We start from the raw sequence: 17,695 nt of genomic DNA on the forward strand, positions 1-17,695 counted from the left end.
TCATCATTTAAACCATAGAAATGAATGAAGATACTAACCTATGTTGTGAACTGTCAGTTGGTCTGATTGTGTCCCGATTCCCCAAAGTTGCACTGGCTCAATCCCCGTCATAGATTGAAAAGCATTGGTGGAGGGAGCTTTCACCATTGTTAAATCCATTACAGAGGAAGTGTTGTCAATCTGTTGTGGAAATTGTCATGTTGTCTCCCTGACCCCTCACCTCTAACCCCTGACTTCTGTCCTAGGCTACTCCCACTGGAAAGGCCAGGTGCTGACAGCTGACGAGCTACACGTCCTCTACGAGGGGATCAAGCTCAACAACGTCCACCACTACGACTATGTTCTCACAGGTGAGACGCACACACAGAAAGAAGTGAAGGCTAGCGGTAGCAGTGCTAGTAGACTGGGGATGGTTGTTAGTTTACATCAAGTCTTTATTTATGATTGGTTAGACTGTCTTGTACACGTTCACTGCTAAAAGCGGAATTGCAGTATACAGTCAAAAAAGAAACTAGAAAAAAAAGGAGATAACAGTTAGCTAGCTGAATAAACATTTTATAGAGAGCAGCTAGCTAAGTCAATAGCTTCAGAGAGTGCCTGCTTCTGGTCAAGGCGTACATTCTCTTCAGACAGATGTTGTTCTCGTCAGTCCTCAGCTCCCCCTGTAGCTTTCCAGGGAGAACACAGGAAGCAGTAGATGGATATGAGCCTCATGAGGTCACCTAGACAGAGATGGTGTCGGCTGCAGGGTTTGCAGAACCTGATGTCAGTCAGGCTGTCAGATGTTCGCCCACAGCCACTGTTCTGTGGTAGCCGTCGTGCTCTGCTAGCCCTGGCCCAGAGAGAGAGGGACGGAACAAAAACGCTGGCACTCCCTGATGGATTACATCTCCTCTCCTATCACCTTGAGAGGGAGAGGAGAAGAGAGAGGGAGAGAGAAAGAGGGAGCAGACAAGCAGAGGAGAGGAGAGAGTGAAGGTCATGGTTTTATTCTTTCCCGAGTCCTTGTGAATCTGTCATGGTGTGAAATGTAGCTAAACTGGAATGTGTTGGAACAGCTACATTCTAGTTACCAGACTATTGGTTGGTCAGCTCTTTTATTAAGACAGACTGCTAGACATTTGGAAGTAATTGTTACGGACACACTAGAGTAGTTGAGACTTAAGAGGTGAGCACAGCTAAAAACATAGGCTACGTACTGTATATCACCAACAATTAAAAGGTTCACCTTAAATAGACTCTTAGGAGTGACCAAGACTATTGGCGTGAGACAGACAGCATTTGTCAGTTGAAACTTTGTCTGTAAGAAACATAGCTTACAAATGGGACTTACAGATGTATCTGCGGTCACATACATGGCATGAAGTACACTGCGTATATCATCCAATAAGTGGATAAACTGAATGAGTGTAGTTTGAGTTAGAATCTAGCCGTGCCAATTTGCTCCCTATTCCCAACTCTTCCCGTGGCCCTAAATCTTTGTAATTAACAGATCGGTAAAATGTAAGAAATATGGTGGAAGCTCAACTAGTACACTGCTCATGTAGTGCATAGAGATGTGTGAAAGTCACACCTTAGTCTGAAGTGTCCCCACTTGCGCTGCCAAATAGCAAGCGTCAGGAGGGCGGTCATGTATGTTTGCAAGCCAGAGGTCCTGTGTTCGAGCCCTCGGTATGAGCCAAGTTAGGAGGAAGCATTAGTCGCTAAGCAAGCAGTGTGACCTTATTTACACTCATACCTATCCAGACCCTTCAGATTGGCAAAAATCTAGGGTTAGGGACTAGGAAGGGAATTGGTGTTGAGACAGTTAGCCCCTGTGTGTTTAAATTGGCCATGAGGACATGGGCTTTCCCTCACTGAGAGCCTGGTGGCCGAGCACAAAAGTGAGGCACCCACACAAACAAGCCTTACATCAGCATTTCCATTGAATCTTCTCCCTCTCTGTCTTCCTCTCTTCTGGCCCTTATCTCCTACCTATTGTACGTACAGCCAGCACTGCAGCGACAGCAGGTCCTGCTCTCATGCACACAAACACTGCAGAAAAGACTCCACCTGCCTCTATGCAAATACAATGAGAATCTCAGGCGTGACATGGTCCATGAAAAAGCATTAATTGTGTCCACTCTGAGAAAGCACTGACACACTCACTGTCACACCATGATCCCTGACCCTCTCATTAGAGCCCTGGGTGAGGGGTTGGTTTTGTCTGCAGTGAACGGTATAAAACTTTATTGAGACATTGAGGAGTTGGTTTTGACCTTGAATCATATTCTCCCTTCAGGGTACACTCGAGACACTTCCTTTCTGGAGATGGTTGTGGACATCGTACAAGAGCTGAAGAGGGCCAATCCTAACCTTGTGTATGGTGTGTATCCCTCGCTGTCACCCCTATGTGTGTGTGTCTTGCACATCTGTTCAAATCAACAGGGTGGTGTTCGACCACTGCTAATCACAAGTTCAAGATGCCTGTATGGGTTATTGTTAGGGCCAAGAGTTTTTCCTGACCTCCTGACCAGGGAGAACTGGTCTGGAAAAACTCCTGGCCCTAGCTATTGTATCATCCTCTTCAGGTTTGGGTTGGCAGAAGGGTAAGGACACAAAGAAAAGAAAAGCCTCACACTCTCATGGCTCCGAAGCAATACATTTAATAGATTTGACATTTTATTTTTTATTTCACCTTTATTTAACCAGGTAGGCCAGTTGAGAACAAGTTCTCATTTACAACTGCGACCTGGCCAAGATAGAGCAAAGAAGTGCGACAAAAACAACACAGAGATACACATGGGATAAACAAACATACAGTCAATAACACAATAGAAAAATCTATGTACAGTGTGTGCAAATGTAGTAAGATTAGGGAGGTAAGGCAATAAATAGGCCATAGTGGGGGAAAAAATACAATTTAGCAATTAAACACTGGAGTGATAGATGTACAGAAGATGAATGTGCCAGTAGAGATACTGGGGTGCAAAGGAGCAAAAAAACAAAAACAATATGGGGATGAGGCAGTTGGGTGGGCTATTTACAGATGGGCTATGTACAGGTGCAATGATCGGTAAGCTGCTCTGACAGCTGATGTCAGAGCAGCTGACAGCTGTTATTCGACAGCTAAGCTGCCTTCATCCGGGTTTCAGGATAATGACAAGCTTGATGTAGAATATAGCTTGCCGTATGCTTCCCAGTTGAAACAGGTCATGCATATATTATGACAACATTTTGTTTGTTTTGGTCTTCAGCAGGTTCTTTTTGGGCTGTTTGTGCACACAAATTTTTTTCCTGAAGCAAGCCGAAGTTCGGTAGGCGAAGTCTAGCCCCCTTTGTCAGTGATTGGTCAACAGTACTACTCCTAGTAGGAGTGAGAACATGAAGTGTTGTCAGTCGACAAGTGACGACTAGTTTTCATGCACATTTTTTCACATGAGAAATACTGCACCAAACATCTTAGTCACATGTAAAATTGCGTGATTAAGACTAACCCCTGCAAAAACTGGGGTTAGTAGGTTGAAGTAGGAAGTAGGACGTTTACATACACTTAGGTTGGAGTCATTAAAACTTGTTTTTCATCCACTCCACAAATTTCTTGTTAACAAACTATAGTTTTGGCAAGTCGGTTAGGACATCTACTTTATGCATGACACAAGTAATTTTTTCTACAATTGTTTACAGACAGATTATTTCACTTATAATTCACTGTATCACAATTCCAGTGGGTCAGAAGTTTAATACATTAAGTTGACTGTGGCTTTAAACAGCTTCGAAAATTCCAGAAAATGATGTCATGGCTTTAGAAGCTTCTAATAGGCTAATTGACATCATTTGAGTCAATTGGAGGTGTACATGTGGATGTATTTCAAGGCCTACCTTCAAACTCAGTGCCTCTTTGCTTGACATCATGGGAAAATCAAAAGAAATCAGCCAAGACCTCAGAAAAAAATTGTAGTCCTCCACAAGTCTGGTTCATCCTATGGAGAAATTTCCAAATGCCTGAATGTACCACGTTTATCTGTACAAACAATAGTATGCAAATATAAACACCATGGGACCACGCAGCCGTCATACCGCTCAGGAAGGAGACGCATTCTGTCTCCTAGAGATGAACGTACTTTGGTGAGAAAAGTCCAAATCAATTTCAGAACAACAGCAAAGGACCTTGTGAAGATGCTGGAGGAAACAGGTACAAAAGTATCTATATCCACAGTAAAATGAGTCCTATATCGACATAACCTGAAAGGCCGCTCAGCAATGAAGAAGCCACTGCTCCAAAACCGCCACAGAAAAGCCAGACTACGGTTTGCAACTGCACATGGGGACAAAATATCATACTTTTTTGAGAAATTACCTCTGGTCTGATGAAACAAAAATAGAACTGTTTGGCCATATTGACCATCCTTAATTATGTTTGGAGGAAAAAGGGAGATGCTTGCAAGCCGAAGAACACCATCCCAACCGTGAAGCACGGGGGTGGCAGCATCATGTTGTGGGGGTGCTTTGCTGCAGGAGGGACTGGTGCACTTCACAAAATAGATGGCATCATGAGAAGGAAAATGATGTGGAAGTTAAAGCTTGGTCGCAAATGGTTTGTCCAAATGGACAATGACCCCAAGCATACTTCCAAAGTTGTGGCAAAATGGCTTAAGGACAGCAGTCCTTAACAAGTCAAGGTATTGGAGTGGCCATCACAAAGCCCTGACCTCAAATCCCATAGAAACTTTGTGGGCAGAACGGAAAAAGCGTGTGTGAGCAAGGAGACCTACAAACCTGATTCAGTTACACCAGCTCTGTCAAGATGAATGGGCCAAAATTCACCCAACTTATTGTGGGAAGCTTTTGGAAGGCTACCTGAAACGTTTGACCCAAGTTAAACAATTTAAAGGCAATGCTACCAAATACTAATTGATACTAACTTCTGACCCACTAGGAATGTGATGAAAGAAATAAAAGCTGAAATAAATAATTGTCTCTACTATTATTCTGATATTTCACATTCTTAAAATAAAGTGGTTTCCCTAACTGACCTAAGACAGGGAATTTTTACTAGGATTAAATGTCAGGAGTTGTGAAAAACTGAGTTTAAATGTATTTGGTTAAGATGTATGTAAACTTCTGACTTCAACTGTATTCAGACACTTTACTCAGTACTTTGTTGAAACACCTTTTGCAGCCATTACAGCCTACAGTTTTATTGGGTATGATGCTATAAGCCTGGTACACCTGTATTTGGGGAGTGTCTTCTATTCTTCTCTGCAGATCCCTATGAAGGATCTCTCTGTATTTTGCTCCATTCATCTTTCCTTTGATCCTGACTAGTCTCCCAGTCCCTGCCGCTGAAAAACACCCCCACAGCATGATGCTGCCACCTCCATGCTTCACCGTAGGGATGGTACCAGGTTTCCTCCAAACGTAACGCTTGGCATTCAGGCAAAAGAGATTAATATTGGTTTCATCTCATGGTTTGAGAGTCATTTAAGTGCCTTTTGGCAAACTCCAAGCAGGCTGTCATGTGCCTTTTACTGAGGAGTGGTTTCCGTCTGGCCACTCTACCAAAAAGGCCTGATTGGTGGAGTGCTGTAGAGATGGTTGTCCTTCTGGAAGGTTCTCCCATCTCCACAGAGGAACCATTGGGTTCTTGGTCACCTACCTGACCAAGGCCCTTCTCCCCCGATTGCTCAGTCTGGCTGGGAGGCCATCTCTATAAAGTCTTCCAAACTTCTTCCATTTAAGAATGATGGAGGCCACTGTGTTCTTGCAGACCTTCAATGCTGCATACATTTTTTGGTACACTTCCCCAGATCTGTGCCTTGACACAATCCTGTCTCGGAGCTCTACGGACAATTCCTTCTACCTCAAGGCTTTGTTTTTTTTCTGACATACACTGTCAACTGTGGGACCTTATATCGACAGGTGTGTGCCATCCCAAATCATGTCCAATCAATTAAATTTACCACAGGTGAACTCCAATCAAGTTGTAGAAACATCTCAAAGATGAAACAGGATGCACCTGAACTCAATTTCAAGTCTCATAGCAAAGGTGTCTGAATACTTATGTAAATAAGATTTATTTTAAATATATTTTTCAATAAATTACCAAAGAAAATTGCTTCATCATTAGAGTATTGTGTGTAGATTGATGAGGATTTTTTTTAATTGAATACATTTTAGAATAAGTCTATAACATAACAAAATGTGGAAAAAGGGAAGGGGTCTGAATACTTTCCCGAATGCCCTCTATTTTAGATTAATTCTGCCTATTTTTTAAATTCTGAACCTAAGTATGCGGACGCCTAAAGCCCTTAATGCATTTAGAAAAAGTGCTGACAGGACCGTTGTATCTGTATCAGCGAGTCCCAAGTAAATAATTGTCAATTAAGCTGCAAACTAAGATTAAAGTTGACATAATTTAATAACGCCCATGCATTTCCATGTAAATTAGCTGAACAACATGTAGGAGCAGGATGAATAAAACGGCTGTAAGCGCATGTTTACAGTCTGTTCTGAGGGCAGTGTCGTATTCATTAGTATACAACACAGCAAAACATTTTGCAACGGAAAATGAAAACGAGAATTTCTTTGTTCTTGTGGTCCATCCCCATTTCGTCCCGTTCTCTTCTGTGTGGTGTCTAGTGAATACGACCCAGGTGTTTGATGTAATTAGCTGATGATGAACCTAGTCAGAAGACGTCTTGGGTCAGCTTAACTTCGATACAAAAACATCTGTAATGTCTGTGTGAAACCTGAGAGATCTGTGTTAGGGATTGAGTGTGTTCTCGTTTGCCTTTTCAGTGTGTGACCCGGTGCTGGGGGACCATGGCTCCATGGTGAGTACTTTTGTGTTACGCTGCCTGTATTTTGTACCTTTTATTGAACAGAGCAGAAAATATCATGAAAAGAGAATAGTGGGGAAGAGTTCATTGGAAGAGTTCATCATAGACAGTGGGTCGGATTTGAACCCACACTGACAGTGGTAGGAATGTATCCTACACAATCCAGGTCACCAGAGAGTACTGTGCCTTTAATGAGGGATCAGATGGTACTAGTAAGTGATGTCACTACTCCTGCTCAATCTCATTCAATGGGGCAACGCTGAACTTCAGCTTTACCTGAACCAATGAGTTAAGCCTAAGACCGCAGCCACACTGAGACACATAAACGGAAATCTTATATGCACTCATCAGTTGTCTGTTCAAGACAACTCTTTTTGGATGAGCTGCATAGGTAAAAGGGCATGTTGAGCATTTTTTGATGGATAATGATCTCCATTGTCCGTTGAAAAACCACTGGCACCCGTACGGGAGTTGTAGCGATGAGACAAGATAGTAGCTACTAAACAATTGGATACCACGAAATTGGGGAGAAAAAGGAGTCAAAATTCAACAACAAAAAATAAAGAAAAAAGAAAAACCACTGGCAAGTTTTCTGCTTTCACTTTCTGCTGTCCTTTGTCCTTTCTCTGTCTGTCTCTTCCTGTCCCTGTCTTTCTCCCTCTCTCACCCCCCCCCCCCCCCCCACTTACTGAAATCTCTTCTTTACCTTTATGGGCCGAGCATCAGGGATCAGTTGACATTATGTCATTGTTGCATCAAGGTGTGGGTGTGTGTGTGACGTGTGAGTATTGCAGAGGGTGGACTGGGGAAGGTTAGACCACATCTCATTTCACAGTGACAGATTAAATTAACATGAGCCTCGCTGTATGCCCTCGCTGTTTGTACGGAGAGAATTATGCGGAATAATTTGCTCGATTGTGACTCATAGTGCGTACGTGTTACAGTGTGTGTGTGTGCGTACACTAGAGTTTGTGTGTGTGTTTGATAGGTAGAGAGAGCACAAGGGCCTACATGCATACTGTTTGTTGATGTATATAGTGACATTGAGAAAAATGGTGTGTATACTTGTTTGTTTGGACAAGATGTGCTCATCATTCTGATTGGCTCAATGCATCCATCCTTTCCTTGCTAAGCATCTCAGTAGTCTAAAGTTGCTTGCTTTCCTCGTCCCCTTTCCTTCGTCTGCTCTGATCTGAGCTAGGCAGCAATTTCAGCTCGGTGTAGATAAATAAGGGCTGATGAGGAGAGGCAGCCACTTCAGGTGATTGAGATGCACCCTGTGTGTGTGTGTGTGTGCGCGAGTGTGTGTACCTGCTCACCGGTACTGATGTGTTTCTTCCTGTCTCCAGTACGTTCCTGAGAACCTGCACCCGGTCTACAAGAACAAGGTAGTGCCAGTGGCCGACATCATCACACCCAATCAGTTTGAAGCAGAGTGAGTAATAGTGAACCTATAAGGCTGCTCCTGCTGTGTGTGTGTGTGTGTGTGTGTGTGTGTGTGTGTGTGTGTGTGTGTGTGTGTGTGTGTGTGTGTGTGTGTGTGTGTGTGTGTGTGTGTGTGAGAGAGAGAGACGGAGCGTTAAAGCACCCCAGGGACTGTGTCGTATCTGTTACTATCAGTATCACGAAGCCTCACCCACATCCTAATCAACTACATTGATGTCATTTAACTCAATATCCCATCAAATGATATACAGATACACTAAAGGCCTATGTATGGTGTGTAGCATGTCAGTAAGGTGGTTGCTACACTGAGTTGATGGTTCTTGATACCCAGTCACTCCTCTCTGTGTTTGTTTGCTTGTGTTTTTGTCTGTATTCTTCCATCATTGTTCCTGTGTTGGTTTGTGTGTGCTGTGTTGGTTTGTGTGTGCTGTGTCGGTTTGTGTGTGCTGTGTCGGTTTGTGTGTGTCTGCTCCACTGCTTCTACCCTCCCTCCTTTCAACCCTACTTCTGAATCATCTCCTCACTCGTCACTGCAATCCCAGTTCTAGTGGTGCACAGGGTCCCTCTGGTGGATACCCATGGAATTACAGATGAATAATAATATACTGTCCGTTGTGTCTGAAGTGTTTCCACAGCCTAATGATAGTCTCACTCGTTTAACTTGGAGATGATGGCGTAAATGTTGCTCACTGTCTCTCACTATGGCACTAGAACACTATAGAAGAACACTAAACAGACTCTTCCTTAGACTGTTTGTTGGTTGCTGTTTACAATGAATGTGGTGTTAGTGTCAAGCAGAGGAGGCTGGTGGGGGGAGATATAGGAGTACGGGCTCATTCTAATGACTGGAATGTTATGAATGGAACAGATGTGTTTGTTCCATTTATTCCATTCCAGCAATTACAATGTACCCGTCCTCCTATAGCTCCCCCCACCAGCCTCCTCTGGTGTCAAGGTTAAATTACCGTGGGCGTGTTTGTGTGTGTGTGTGTGTGTGTGACCTTATTAATGTGCACATGTTTGTCCTCCAGGCTCCTGACAGGGAAGAACATTAGCACAGAGAAAGATGCAGTGGAGGTGAGTCTTAGATGCCATAGAACATGCAACAGATATATTATGTTGCAAAGTTGTCATCAAGTCATGTCAAACCTTGTACATAATCCATGGGCCATGTTTAAACACCAATAAAATGGATTCTTCCTTCCTGGAGGTATTCACTGACATGTAAACAAGCAGATGGCATCCACACCATTGTTTTCACCAAGCCTTCCATGACAGTTGTGATTTCCTCAAGGCAAAAATAAATGGTGTATTTAAAAAAAATAATGTCTCAAGTTTTGAGGGAGTGTGCAATTAGCATGCTGACTGCAGGAATGTCGACTAGAGATGTTGCCAGATATTTGAATGTTCATTTCTCTACCATAAGCCGCCTCCAACGTTGTTTTAGAGAATTTGGCACTTTGTCCAACCGGCCTCACAACCGCAGACCACGTGTAATCACACCAGTCCAGGACCTCCACATCCAGCTTCTTCACCTGCGGGATCGTCTGAGACCAGCCCCCGGGACAGCTGATAAAACTGGGTTTGCACAACCGAAGAGAAACTGTCAGAAACCTTCTCAGGGAAGCTCATCTGTGTCCTCGTCATCCTCACCATGGTGTTGACCTGACTGCAGTTCGGCGTCGTAACTGACTTCAGTGGGCAAATGCGCACCTACGGTAGTCGTTGGCATGCTGGATAGGAGTACTTTTCATGGATGAATCCCGGTTTCATTTGTACCGGGCAGAAAGCAGACAGTGTATATGCCGTCGTGTGGGCGAGCAGTTTGCTGATGTCAACATTGTGAACAGAGTGCCCCATGGTGGCGGTGGGGTTATGGTATGGGCAGGCATAAGCTTTGGACATCGAACACAATTGCATTTTATTGATGGTAATTTCAATGCACAGATATACTGTGACGTGCCATTGTCGTGCCGTTCATCTGCCACCATCACCTCATGTTTCAGCATGATAATACACAGTCCCATGTCGCAAGGATCTGTACACAACTCCTGGAAGCTGAACATTTCCCAGTTCTTCCATGGCCTGCATACTCACCAGACATGTCACCCGTTGAGCATGTTTGGGATGATCTGGATCTATGTGTACGACAGCGTGTTCCAATTCCCGCCAATACTGACTGGTTTTCTGATCCATGCCCCTACTTTTTTTTTAAAGGTATCTGTGACCAACAGATGCATATCTGTATTCCCAAGAAGGGTGGAGACGGGGATTGAAGCCCTGTCTCTGCTGGGGAGGCATGAATATGTGCTGGGTGTTACCAGCTCAACCATGGCTCTACACAGAAGGGTGCATTTTTTAAGTATTTGAATAGGGACGTGGCACCATTTAGATGTAGCAGGTAGTTGACCTTTGACCCTTTTCCCCTGGCTGCTGCCTCTTTTCCCAGGTGATGGACCTGCTCCATAAGATGGGTCCTGACACGGTGGTCATCACCAGCTCTGACCTGCCCTCGCGTCTGGGTGACCGCTTCCTTGTGTCCCTGGGCAGCCAGAGGACGTGTAAGTGTGTGTGGTCAAGAGTGGGCAAACTAACAATGACCATTAGTAATTGATGTAACTGTCATGGTTTTATATCCCATCTGTGAATCATTGGTCATTGGTGTAACATTTCCTCTTCTTGCATCTCCAGTGATGCCTGATGGTACCAAGTCCACCCAGAGGGTCCGTATGGAGATCCCCAAGGTGGACGCTGTGTTTGTGGGGACAGGGGACCTGTTTGCTGCGATGCTGCTGGCCTGGACTCACCACTACCCCAACGACCTCAAGGTCTGCAGTGTACACTAAAGCCAGTTATAAAACCTAGAGGACTGATTTGGCACCAAAGACTGAGGTGAAGTTGCCCATAGATCATTGGTCACTAACCATTTCTGAGACAAAATGCAAGTCGAGATCTACTGCTCACATTTTTTTTTTTTTAACACGACTTAAAAAAACATTAGGCCTATGCAACATTAACCAATTAAAAACAGTTCTGTAGCAATGAGGTTTGTTCAATAGGTTATAGGCCCAATATAGTATCACTGCATATTGGTACGAAGGTAAGACCCAAGTGCAGACTGTGTGAAGTAACAATGTTTAATGTAACCACAGGGGCAGGGAAACGACAGGTCAAGGCAGGCAGGGGTCGATAATCCAGAGTAGGAGCAAAGGTACATGACGGCAGGCAGGCTCAGGGACGGGCAGATTGATCAGGCGGGCGGTTACAGGGTCAGGACAGACGAGGGTCAAAAACCAAGAAGAAGAGAAAAAGAGAAGCTGGGAAAAGACAGGCGCTGACAGGACAAACGCCGGTAAGCTTGACAAAACAAGATGAACTGGCAACAGACAGACAGAAAACACCGGTATAAATACACAGGGCGTAATGGTGAAACGGGCGACACCTGGAGTCGGGTGGAGACAATCAACAAGGACAGGTGAAACAGATCAAGGGCGTGACAGTTTGGTATATGATCAGACTGGTAATAGATCATTTGTTAAATTCCTTGTGAGGCATAGCTGAGTGAGCATAATAATTAGCTTCTTTTTTTTTACTAGACTGATGGCCTGCGTCTGATGATCAATCTGAGGGGAGGGAGCAGCGTTGAGGCTGCCTCTTATCTGACTCACCATCCCTCTCTCTCTCTCTCCCTCAGCTCGGAAAAGGGGACACAGTCTTCCAGCTGATGGCGGAACTTAAGTCGCACTGCATTATGTCTGCTTTATGCACCAATTCATGTTGTTACTCCAATGACCAGAGAAGTGAAATATTCTTTGATATTAAAAAAGACACAAGCCACTAATAATAACTATGCAAACTTATCGAAACACTTTGCTATACTCATTCATTGCAGCTGCAGTGCTGGTTGTAGTGTGAGTGGAAGTAGGGAGAACGCACATTGTATGACTTATAAAACTGTTGAACAAAGTGTTGACAGTGCTGAATAACAACTTAAACAGGAACTTACTCATAAAAACATCAGCACTTTGCTCTATTCGGTGAGTCTCTCTCTAGTCTGGGTTTTAAACGTTTTGAAATCTCACATTACCAACTTTGCTGTGCGTTTGAGGCTTCTTTTTACAGCATATGGTCAAAGGAAACTAGCTAACTATCTGAGCTATGTGATTGGCTAGCGGTAGACCTTTAGGTGCACTTGATCTGCCCTCTGGGCCTGTCGGGTAGGCGGTGTTCTACCTTCAGACACATGAAATCGTTTAAAATGGTAACACTTTGCCTTCCTGGCACTAGGGCTGCTGAATCAAGTGCACCTACTGTTCAGATTTTAACGTGAACTCTTTTTTTTTTTACATTGATTTTTATAAGGACTCTAGTTAGGAATCCTTTGCCTCCACAGCATAAAACCATTTTTTTAAAGAGGAACGTAAGGCTTTATTATTCGTTTTTTTTTACAGAAATGTTTTGGTGATTGAGTAGGAATGGCTTGGAGATGGACCAATCGCGATCGACCGGTTGGGGACCACTGCCCTACATGCTGATCTTGAGTCAGTTTTGCATTTCCCCCACTAATGGTGAAGATTGGGGAAGGGGAAGATGATCTGAGATCTAGGGGAAACTTCACCCCGGAGTGTGATAGTAATGGCCCTCCGTGGCGCTGTCCCTGCTGTCACAGAAGCAATCAATAGAATAGATTGGAGGGGCACCGTCTAGGTTTTATAGCTCTCTCTCTCTTACAGCTAAATCTCACCACTGATACTGTCAGCATCATACTTAGAATAATAGTGATATCAATCAGTCAGCTACGTTCCCACCATTCGAACTTCCCCGAACAATTCTCAAGGTAACTTGATAGTTGTGGTACGCTGGCGCTGTTCCCAATGTTTCAAAAGTTGTCTGGACCACTGACGGGGTGCTCAGTCCTAGGATTTTAAAACTGCAATTGTAAAAGAAGGATCAGGATGGCGGCTTAATTTCCTTTGAAAGTTTCAATATTGCTTTGACAAACAAGTCTCTGTCTTTCTCTCTCTCTCTGTTAGACTGCATGTGAGAAGACTTTCTCAGTCATGCATCACGTTATCAAGAGGACCATCTCCTATGCTCACGGTAAGACAATCAAGCATCATTTTACGCACTCTAAGAAGTGTTTGTGTGTACATGTGCTCGTGTTTAAGATTCTTGAGCGTTCCTTTGCTCCTTCTGTCTTTGTTTTTCTCTTTCTCTGGGTGATTCTCTCTCTCCTCTTTTCCCCCCTCCATCTTTCTCTCTTTTTCTCTCTTTCAGAGTTAGCAGGGCCTGGCCGAAAACCCAGCCCACCTCAACTGGAGCTGAGAATGGTTCAGAGCAAAGCGGACATCGAGGACCCCGCCATCGTGATGGAGGCTACTGTCCTAACCCTATAGAGCCCCCACATCCCATCCCCCTCCACCACCCACCCCTCCACCCGCTCCACAACCGCACAATGTATAGGTGTTGTACATTTTTATCTGTAATGTGACATTGCCTTAGAAATCTCTTACAGAGCACAACATTTCCATATGAGGAGACTTAGCAGGGTATGGATGGACAGACTGGGGGGTGAGCAGAGGAGGGACTGGGGTGGGGGCTACTGCACCTTGCGCACCTCTCTTTGACAACCTGGTCTCTCTCGGTCTCTCTTCATCTCTCCCACTCCCTCTATGAGCTCGCCTAACCTCTTGGTTTGTCCTGCACACACAGCTTCACAGCCCAGCCCAGGCCTAGACTATTCCAAGGCCAGGCATCACAAGGCTTAGGCCTATTGGAGTTGCAGCACTAGCTAACTACGGTGGCAATGTGGTGGCCCAGGCTAGCTAAGGCCGAGGTTATATCTGGTAGAGGTTGATCGATTATGATTTTTCAACGCCAATACCGATTATTGGAGGACCAAAAAAAGCCGATACCGATTAATCGGACAATTTTTATATATATATTTGTAATAAGGACAATTACAACAATAATGAATGAACACTTTTATTTTAACTTAATATAATACATAAATAAAAATCTATTTAGTCTCAAATAAATAATGAAACACGTTCAGTTTGGTTTAAATAATGCAAAAACACAGTGTTAGAGAAGAAAGTAAAAGTGCAATATGTGTCATGTAAAAAAGCTTACATTTAAGTTCCTTGCTCAGAACATGAGAACATATGAAAGCTGGTGGTTCCTTTTAACATGAGTCTTCAATATTCGCAGTTAAGAAGTTTTAGGTTGTAGTTGTTATAGGAATTATAGGGCTATTTGTATTTCATATACCTTTGACTATTGGATGTTCTTATAGGCACTATAGTATTGCCAGCCTAATCTCGGGAATTGATAGGCTTAAAGTCATAAACAGCGCTGTGATTCAAGCATTGCGAAGAGCTGCTGGAAAACGCAGGAAAGTGCTGTTTGAATAAATGCTTACGAGCCTGCTTCTGCCTACCACCGCTCAGTCAGACTGCTCTATCAAAAATCATAGACTTAATTATAATATAATAAACACACAGAAATATGAGCCTTATGTCATTAATATGGTCAAATCCAGAAACTATCATTTCGAAAACAAAACATTTATTATTTCAGTGAAATACGGAACCATTCTATATTTTATCGAATGGGTGGGATCCATAAATCTAAATATTGCTGTGACATTGCACAATCTTCAATGTTATGTCATAATTATGGAAAATTCTGGAAAATTAATTACGGTATTTGTTAGGAAGAAATGGTCTTCACACAGTTTGCAACAAGCCAGGCGGCCCAAACTGCTGCATATACCCTGACTCTGCTTGCACTGAACGCAAGAGAAGTGACCCAATTTCCCTTGTTAATATTGCCTGCTAACATGAATTTCTTTAAACTAAGTATGCAGGTTTAAAAAAATATTCTTGTGTATTGATTTTAAGAAAGGCATTGATGTTTATGGTTAGGTACATTGGTGCAACGACAGTGCTTTTTTCGCGAATGTGCTTGTTAAATCATCACCCGTTTGGCGAAGTAGGCTGTGATTCAATGATAAATTAACAGGCACCGCATTGATTATTTGCAATGCAGGACAAGCTGGTTAAACTAGTAATATCATCAACCATGTGTAGTTAACTAGTGATTATGTTAAGATTGATTGTTTTTTTATAAGATAAGTTTAATGCTAGCTAGCAACTTACCTTGGCTCCTTGCTGCACTCGCGTAACAGGTGGTCAGCCTGCCACGAAGTCTCCTCGTGGCGTGCAATGTAATCGGCCATAAACGGTGTCCAAAAATGACGATTACCGATTGTTATGAAAACTGGAAATCGACCTTAATTAATCGGCCATGCCGATTAATCGGTCGAACTCTAATATCTGGCCTGCAAAAATCAACCAACCAACAATCTGTCAATCAATCAAGCCTTGTGAAATACATGCACAGCTGAGGGCAGAATACTGATCAGGGATAGGATAGAACCTGAGGCACTTATTTCAGTGGAGGAGTGGTGGTTTAGACACGTTTTACCTCATATGTCACAACAGGACAATGGTTTTGGGTATGTTGATTCTTAAATCAATTGTCCATGTTCGGTGCTTAGATCATGATCAGTGTATGATCATTGTAAGCACGTCACTAACTTTGTGGTTGTATGTTTTTGTGTTGTTTGTTATTTGTTATTTACAATGTGTGAAATGCTGGAGATCTCTCATTTCAACATTTGTTGATATATGATCCTTGTGTGTTCAAATTTCAATGTTATTGGAATTACCATGCGTATGTCTTTTATTTTGGTCTGAATTGGATGTAAGGTCTAGCAAGGATAATCTACACTGTTCGTTTTATACGTGCAAAACATTCATATACTTTTTTGTGTATTTTTATATTTACATATCTTGGGCAGATATAATATTGATATGATTTCTCTGTTTGTGCCAAACTTGTGAAATCAAATTATGTTATCGAGTGCCGAACTGGCTGTTTCCTGATACAGACATGAAATTGCAATAAAGTTAATATGAATCCTGTTATTTAGCCAACTTGCTGTAAGTTTTCTGTCTGCCCCTGCTTTGTAGGGAATTCTCCATATCTTACCCTCTGTTCTGAAAAATTAACAATGTGGAGAAAGCCGATTTGATCTTTCTGGAGATGCTCTGTTACAGGGACTCAAAGTTGAGGAACCAACCATTTCTCATCAGACAGGGTGTCCGTGTGCAGGACCAATCAGGGGTTAGTTCTGCTCTGACTGACATGTACTTACTCCTCAGCTTTTCATGAAACCAGTGAACTGTTTAATATATGTTCCAACTGTGCGTTACTGTACATTTGTGTGTTTGCGTGTGTGTGTGAGAGTATGTACATGTATGTAAGTGTATATTTCCTGTAATGGGGTTTGGGGGTTTTATGGGAGGGCATGGGGTGGGGTGGGGTGGGGTGGGGGGAAACTAGTAAAAAAAAAAAGAAGAAGAAGAGAAGCAATGACTTATCATCCAGAAACTAGCCTTTCCGGTGCTCTCGTAGGAATAGCCCAGCTGCTGACTAAGTCAGTGGTGGTGAGGTTTGTTGGCTGTGCCAGCTTTTGAACCCAAATACTGTATGTGGGCATTGAACTCCAAAACGGAAGCACCTAAAACTGCCATTGAGTGGTCCGAGTGTGTACTTTGAGTAGGAGCTTTGGGGAGTTGGATGGTCGAGGCTGTCTGTGTCTTCTGGCAAGATATATATGTTGGTCTGAAGTGGGTTGCCCTCAAAATGGAGTCTGGTCATAACCAAATCTTCAGCTCTCCCAGTATTCTGTGGGAAACTATGGAAACAGTTTGAACATATTGACTGTTGTTGCAGCAATGTTTTAGCACATTCCCTGGGGGAAACGTAGTGGGATAGTTTACAGTGGATTACAAAATATATGTTATTTATACATGTATATATATATATATATATATATATATATATATATAGTATATGTATAAATATGTTGTGGACAGTGGAATATGTATGTACTGTGGATCATGAATCTGTTCTAAAGATATGGCCAATTTCTGAAACATATTTGAGGGCACTGCCTTGAATCAGATGGGACATTCCGGAATCTCTTCTTCCCTAATATTCAGCCTATAGCACGTGGCTCGATTGCAGTAGTGATGAAAAAAATAGGTTAAGGATGATTGTTGACATGGTGTGCAACATTTTGTGTCTTAGGTCTTAGAAAAAGTGAGATGTTTCTTTGTTTGGACCACTGTGTTTGCTGTAGTGTTGACTCTCTCCTAAAATAGTCCCATGGCAAAGTATCATAACATGTACTCTTGCCATATGTATACAAGAAACAGTAGGCAACACTAGAACATTAACCATGATGTCAGTACAGAAAGGGAGATCTTTGACTAATGCAGCATTCGTAACCAAGTGGGAGGTGGGAATTTACAAGTTGTGAAGTCGTAAATACTAGTTGGTTGCAATTACCTGCTTTG

The 17,695-nt window shown here is 43.0% G+C and overlaps 1 protein-coding gene across 1 annotated transcript in view; it reads left to right on the forward strand.

Moving 5' to 3' along the window:
- LOC110495943 (pyridoxal kinase) overlaps positions 1-16,255 on the forward strand; it is a 35,133-nt gene extending 18,878 nt beyond the window's left edge. Inside the window, exons 3-11 of the mRNA XM_021571485.3 lie at positions 246-350; positions 2,282-2,365; positions 6,781-6,815; positions 8,171-8,256; positions 9,299-9,344; positions 10,717-10,828; positions 10,959-11,095; positions 13,301-13,367; positions 13,545-16,255. Coding sequence (XP_021427160.1) covers positions 246-350; positions 2,282-2,365; positions 6,781-6,815; positions 8,171-8,256; positions 9,299-9,344; positions 10,717-10,828; positions 10,959-11,095; positions 13,301-13,367; positions 13,545-13,663 — 791 coding nt within the window. The 3' untranslated portion in view covers positions 13,664-16,255. The remainder of the gene's footprint in view (positions 1-245; positions 351-2,281; positions 2,366-6,780; positions 6,816-8,170; positions 8,257-9,298; positions 9,345-10,716; positions 10,829-10,958; positions 11,096-13,300; positions 13,368-13,544) is intronic.
- Positions 16,256-17,695: the final 1,440 nt, after the last annotated feature.

This window comes from Oncorhynchus mykiss, chromosome 18, assembly GCF_057628025.1.
Source record: "Oncorhynchus mykiss isolate SJ-2025 chromosome 18, ASM5762802v1, whole genome shotgun sequence".
In the NCBI taxonomy this organism is placed as follows: Eukaryota; Metazoa; Chordata; class Actinopteri; order Salmoniformes; family Salmonidae; genus Oncorhynchus; species Oncorhynchus mykiss.